This window comes from Quercus robur, chromosome 12 (genome assembly GCF_932294415.1).
Source record: "Quercus robur chromosome 12, dhQueRobu3.1, whole genome shotgun sequence".
Taxonomy (NCBI): Eukaryota; Viridiplantae; Streptophyta; class Magnoliopsida; order Fagales; family Fagaceae; genus Quercus; species Quercus robur.
In genome coordinates, this window is record NC_065545.1 from 33462334 (window position 1) to 33469784 (window position 7451).

A 7451-nucleotide genomic window follows, 5' to 3' on the forward strand; every position below is an offset into this window, starting at 1 on the left:
ACCCTTTTCAGCTTTTCCAGCCTAAGTTGTGCCTTTCCTTTTCCGGTATAGTTTTAAGTCCATTTTGGTGTTTCTCTTGTCCTTGAAGATCGAACCCATCAAATCAGAGGCTCGATTCTTCAAAATAGAAGAAAATGACATAATTGGAAATGCCAACCGTGGACGCTTCAATAATCTTTGACTAAAGAACAATTTTTGAAAAAAAAAAAGAAAAAAGAAAACCGAAAAATCGATAGTATATAGACTCTAAAAATGATGGCCCAATAATAAAAAGAACATCAACAGCAGTACCAACAACAAGGAAAAGAAATAGAGCACAAAGCCAGGCACAGGCCCTGATGTCAATGTCATCGAAAGACAAACGTCAAAAACACTGTCGAATTTTTCTGCACATCTCGAACTTTACAAAAGGGAAAAACAAGTCAATGTCGCAAACCTTGTAAGGAAAAACTTTACATTTTCTTATACTTTTTTTCCTTGTATTTTTGTTCTTCTCATCTACACCCTGTGAAACAGTCCAAAAGCTTTCTTCACTACACTAAATACAGCAGACAAAAGCAAAACCATCACAACCTTTTTTGAAGCTAACATCCTAAGGTTCACCCTCAGACCATGACTTTTCATCAGCCTCAGCACCACTGCAGCCAAAGTAAGAAGCCAAGAACTGATAGCACACAACACCGCCCTCATTGTCTCCGTAGGCCCACACACATTGGCCACATCAGTTGACACCTCCACATAAGACCATGCTGGGCTGCTCTCTGCTTGGTTCAACCCAAGACTCTCATTCAGCCAAGCAGAAAACCTGACGAGCAGTTTCGCAAGCCATGCAACCTCATCGTCAGAGATTGGGCGCTTCATCCAGTCACCCCTGTATTTGATTTCTGAAGATGCATGGTTGCCAACTCTTCTGGGCTTGAATATATCATCACGGGATTGTGAATACTGTTTTGGTTCTGGGGAAAATGACAATGTCCTTACAGTATGGCCACCAAACAAGCAGCTCACCTGTGCTTTCAATGAATCTAGACATTTAAGGTTGTCCGCAAGGTTATCACCAGAAATGGCTTGTAACTCTGCTTCTGCACGCAATATAAACAACTGCAAACAAGATCATGAAAAATTAGATGAGATCATCTAATATAGATAATTATATGATTTGTGTAGTAATTATAAGCATAAACAAATGAATGTTAAAAACCTGAAGTAGCTGTTGTCCACCATCTTCACCATTACTAAAGAGTTGTAAATCTTTATTCCAGTTCTCATGCAAGAACGATCCATCAGCATCACTCTCACATAAGCCATCCTCCCAGTCCTAGTGTCAAGATTAGATAACAAAAAGAGAATCAATCATAATATTTAATAGTACACAATAAAATACTCTAGTAATATACAGGTTATGAGGGATAGAAACATAGGCCCCTGAGCAGATCCATCATAGAATACATCAAACATCAACAAGATTTAAGAAACACATCAAAGGAGCAGTTCAACTCCCCATTTAGGTATTTACTTTTAAGATGGAGAAGATTTGCCTTAGACTCAAGAACAGCTTTATATTAGAAGAATGGTTGCGATATAAAGTTCTTACTGCTCATTTGGTTACTTCATAAGTGAATCACAATGGCATATAGTACAGATGTACATGAGGTACAGGTGATTCTACCTGCAGCTGTTCACGAATTGAAGGAACAAATCTAGATAAGCTGTTAAGCATTGATTTGCCTGATCCAGCTTGTTTGGAATGAAAGACAGTATCCACATTCTTTATAAGGTCAACAAACTCTTTAGATGATGTCAATATATTAATCACCTGTCAATAAAAAGAAAAGAAAAAGGCAGTTAATAAACCATGCAGCTATTTGCACATCGTTGCAAAAAGTATTATACATTGAAGTCAGTGCACAAATGCACTGTTCTTATGTGGAAATTCTACTATATGAACTTCAAAATACTTCAATAAAATTTATATTATATTATTATTAAGTATAGCTACGGGTTACAAGTACAACTAAACCTCACAAACCACACTCAAAAACTCTCATGACCACTCACAAGCTCTCCCAAAATCACAAACTAACCCAAATCTCATTAGACCCAAAACAAACTTGAAACTCGCCCAAGCCCAAAACCCCAATCCACCCAATGGTGCTCTGATATTAACCTAAAAAACAAACTCTCAAGTTCTCAACTCACTTATGTGGGTATCTTTCAAAACTAACTATCAAACTATTCTTTGAAGAATCCCTCTCCATATTCTATGCTCTCTCTCTCCAAATGGGTGACCAACTTGAGCCAAAACCACTAGACCCTTTACAATACTAAGGTTTTAACTCCTACTCGTTGATTAACAAGGAATACAAAATTATAGCCAGGAAAATGCTTCCTTACACACCCAAAAAAAAAAAAAAAAAAAAAAAAACCACAAAGTAGGCAATGACGTCAAAACATGAATTTAAGGAGATTTCCAACAAATCTCCACATTGATTCAAATTCTACAAAGAAATATTCCTTCTTTCATAACAACTCTACCTTAATCCAACCAGGCTCTCCCTAAACAAGACAACCATTATTTCCACAACAAAGCTAAACTTGCAAACACCTTTATCAAAACAATTTGCAAACATGCACCAAGCATTATCTTCTCTTGAATTACGCCAAAATTAATCTCGAGAGAATTTCAGGCAAGTAGAAGCATATTAACAAAAACAAGAAACAAACAACATGTACACAATACAACAAAATTTAATGTAATTCGGCTAACTCCATGCCTAAATCGACTAGAATTGCCAAATAAAATTTACTATCACTAATATGGATTACAATTACACTCAACCAAACCATACTCACGAATTCATACAAGCAACACTCACAAACACAAACTTAATACCACTCATAAACATACACAAACTAATCCATATACCATTACATCCAAAACAAACTCTAAATACTAAAGGTCTGTTTAGGATCCACTTATTTTGCTGAAACTAAAAACTTTTTATTGAAAGTATTATAGATAAAGGTAAAAGTTAGTTAAAATAGTACAGTGAGACCTATGAATAGTACTAAAAAGTGCAATGGGCTCATAAATAGTAACGAAAATAAGCTGAATAGTAAAATAAGCTGGCTTTTTAATTTAGATCCAAACGCACACTAACTCACAAACTTGATTCTCACAATCCTAAAAGCCCAATATCCTCAATGATACTCTCATACTAACACAATAGACAAACTCTCAACTCATATACATTGGTATTTTTCAATCTCAAAATAACTATCAAACTACTTTACAAAGAAACCTGCTCTAAGTTCTAAGAATTTTTTCATTTCTCCATATGAATGGACCCTTAGGCTAAAACAACCAATCACTTTACAATAATGCCTACATATAAGGCTCCTAAGTCCTAACTCCTATTAGTAGCCAAAGAATGCAAAATTACTTCTTTGACAAGGAAACACTTTCCTTCCACATAAAGAAAAACCCTAACCAAGTCAAAATAGGAATTTTACTTCTTAGGGATTGCAATGGCTTGGGATTTTTACAACCACATCTACCCTGAGAGCACCCCCCCCCCCCCCAAAAAAAAACATAATCCTTGCCACTGACCAATAACATGCCCAAAGAAAAAAAAAAAAAAAAACACACCTTAAATCAAATTTTAAGAATACAAATAAAGTGTTTTCATGCATCAAATTGCTGCAAAATCCAGTAGATCAACCAAATCTAGGAACTTAATCATAAAATAAAAACATTTGAAACACCTGGCTGCCATGTGTGGGTTTACATCTCCCAAAGTACCCACCCACTTGGGAAGTGGGGCAAAAGGGTAGAAATCTGTAAACTGTAAAATATGTAAGGGCATATTTGGCAGAAGAAGAAGCGGGAAGAAGATCGGCTGATCAGCTCTCCCACAGAAGAAGAAGAAGAGGAGATCAGTGTGAGAGAGACAAAACTGATTTGGGGTGCAAGGGATGCTCTCAAGAGATTTTCCATAATTTTTATTAAAAAAAATTAAAACTTATTTTCTATATAAAAATAAAATAAAAAAATAAAAACTGCCTAATTGATACAATATCATAATAAGACTCATTTAACTAGATAAGCCTTAAAAGTACTATAATATACTCACTCTTAAAAATCCCATTTCCCAACATTACATAAAGATATAAAACATTAACAAACAATAAAGATTAACCTCCACATTAGGTCCTGGTCCTACATCAGATGCCTTAACTTGAATTAAACTCATCCTCGACTTTAACTTGGAAATGAAAATCTTCTGCTCCAAATATATAGATATTTTGAATGATGCAATTTCTTCACCCCAGTTTTTCTTCACACCAATCCTTAACTGATTCGCAAGTTCAATCGAATTAGGAATGATAATCAGATTGAACTTTTCAAATTGAATGAAGTGAACAAACTGAAATGCCTTGTTCTCCCCAAAATCACTGAGATCTTCGTAATTTTGAGATATGGACCCATGAAATTTCTATTTAAATTTCATCTTCTGTAGATACTCCATCAAATCTCTTCAGTGACTCAATCTTCTCATCTTTGGCCTCTTCAATTTCTTGAAAGGTGTCAACCAATAATCTTGCTCTGTTTTATGATAATATTACAACATCATCTTGGGGGGGGGGGGGGGGTGTGGAATTCAATTGCATGAATCTTTTTCATCCTTGGCCACGATTTTTTTCTTAAGTAACCAAATCCATATTAAGAATTAGCAGAAAATCTAAACATTTTATATTAATTAGATTATATATTTAGGTATCTGCAGCATCCCTAATTGTATCTGTCTATAACTAATGGGCGTAGTTATCTACTTTAGGCCATGCCAAGCCAAAAGATGAGCTACGACAGCCACCAAGCAAAACACAACCTTGATCCTGAAATTTAAACACAAGCTTAACACCATGGAAAACATGGCCCAACTCACTCATGCAGTCATGCTGTTGCTCAAAGTTCAAGCTTTGACGACCTGATTCCTTATTGCCCCACTAATTTGGTACCAAAACAATTTTTAAAGCCTGCCGAGTCCTAGAGCACTTTAATTAGTATTCCCTTGAATTAAATCTCCATCTAGAAGAATGCATTGTTTGTTCCAAACTTTATTTCACACTAGCACGTAGCCTGATTCCAAATATGTGGAATACAATCCTATCTCATGGCTCATGCAGGGACTTCTCATCAAGGTGTTCACCATGTAGTATTAGAGAACAGAAACTAAATTGTTAGAATTTTCCCATTCCAGCTGGAATAATACATCACTAAGTACAAGCTAAATGATAATAACTAATCCTTCACAATTCACAAAAGAAAACGCATTTCCATTGCATGCCATAGTTAGAACTTCTGTAAGTCAACATTAATTGTCCATATTAAGCACTCAAATAGTTATAACAAACCTACATAAGCCAAATAATAAAAATAAAACGCAAGCAAATTCAATTAACAAAGGCAGATAGACAGTGGAGTAAAGAAGACAATGATCAAGAAACATACCTTCGATACCATCCGGACTATAATTTCGACATCCGAGTGAAGAAACTTGTGTGCAAACCCAATGAAATGCATAACCAATGAACTGTAATACAGGTAATTGGACAAGACATATCCCTGCCAAGAAGGGCTATATCCATTGTTACTACCTTGAGACCGAAAATCTTCCTTCCTCTCACTCTTATTCGCACCATCCACAATCGCGTCGAGCCCTGTGAAATCATTCCAGGTTATAGTCCAAGGCTCCATATATGTAATCCAAACATCAAACACCTCGGATGCATTCTTAATGGAAGATCCCACAGGGCAAAACAAGAACGTCCTCAGTATAAACCGATACAACGGCCTCTGAATCCACGCGTTCCACGACCCGGCCTGCCGCACCGGCGCTGCAACATCTCTCGACTTCGCACCACTGCCGCCGCCATCGAAAGAACCTGAATTCAAAACTCTCCACCTCGGGTTCCCACAATTCTCGGTCCCACCGTCTTCCGTGACGGCCACAGAGCTCAAATTCAAGTACTTGACGAACAGCTTCACCACCTCTCCTAACCCGGAGGCCGGCGGCGGCGTATCCCCTATCACCGATCGAAACGGAAACGACACGCCGTGCGATTTCAAGACATTGACTGGCAAAGGCGAGAAGTCGTTGTCAACCAACCAGAAGTGTACGAAAGTGTTGACGACGAACTCGGCACGCATTGTGACCGATCCATCGTAACCGGAGGCGTAGTGAAGCAACGAGCTACGGTACGGTTGGTGCGCATTCAAATCGTGAATCGGCACAAAGGCGCGAAGATAGGCATAGAGAAGACGGAGATAAAGGTTGCACTCGATCCTCTGCTCGTTTCCACGCTTGGAATTTGAAAATCCGGGAATGGAGGAAGTCCAATTCTCTAGCCTGAATTTCCTCGCTCTTTTGATGGAAATGGAATCGGAATTCTCGGAATTGGATTTACAGATAGGGTAATAGGCGAACCAGAAGAGATAGTATTCGAAAACGTTGAGCTGGATTTGAAGGGCGGAGGGTTTGATAGGGTCGTGTTTGAGTTTCGAATTGAATAATGGAGAAAGATCGGAGAGAGCTTGAGCGAATTTATTGGAGGAAAGGGCGAACCGGGACCACTCCGGGAGCCGTTCGATTGGGAAGACGTATTTGACGAGGGAGAGGCGATCGACGGCGGAGATTGAGTGGAAGAGGATGCTGGAAGGGGAGAGGAGGGAGAAGACTGCGTTGGCGGAATCTGGATCGTTGGATGAGAGGACGGAGTCGATCCAGCCGTTGGATGGGTTGGGTTTGGAAGAGGAGGAGGAGGAGGAGTCGGTGAGGCCGAAGAAGAGCTTGGAAATGAGAGGAGGGAAAGCGAGGGAGAAGAAGTGGCGGGTTTGGTCAGGTGAGTGAGAGAGCAGGAAAGAGTCGATGGAGGAGCAGGTGGAGATGATTTGGGATGATGAGGTGGAGGAGAGGATGGAGGAAGCGAGGTCTTGGGATTTTGATTGGGAATCGACGGTGTAGGAGTGGGGGAGCATGGTATGGGTCAGTGAGGGTGAGAGAGTCAGTCAGTAGAGACTAGAGAGTAGATGGTAAAGGCTAGGGTTTTTGCTTTTTATTCAGAGAGAGAGAGGGGTTTTTGAAAGTTTTAAATGAGAGAGTGAGGCAAATGGCGCCCTTTTATGGGGGAAGAGGTGGAAGTGTCACTGTGACTGTATGTTGCGTGAGAATGGGGCTCCGTGTAGTGCTTGTGGGGCCCTGCACAAAACGCGGATAATTATTCCTGTTTTTATTTATTTTTTAAATTTTGCTAGCAATTTTTTTTTTTTTTTGGTTAAAAAATTTTGCTAGCAATTACTTGTACGTAAAAAGTAATTTTTTTTTTTTTTTTAACAAACTGACTGCCAAAAAGTATCTGAATTTAGATAAAATTTAGGCCAGTTTAGTACA

General features: G+C 38.6%; 1 protein-coding gene across 1 annotated transcript; it reads right to left on the reverse strand.

Annotated features, from left to right (window-relative positions):
- Positions 1-216: 216 nt before the first annotated feature.
- Positions 217-7159, reverse strand: LOC126708871 (uncharacterized). The gene is made up of 4 exons (XM_050408860.1): positions 5513-7159; positions 1670-1816; positions 1202-1318; positions 217-1101 (listed from the first exon to the last, which is right to left on the reverse strand). The coding sequence occupies exons 1-4, from the start codon at positions 7037-7039 to the stop codon at positions 499-501; spliced, it is 2394 nt and encodes a 797-aa protein (XP_050264817.1). The 5' UTR covers positions 7040-7159; the 3' UTR covers positions 217-498.
- Between the last annotated feature and the right edge of the window lie 292 nt (positions 7160-7451).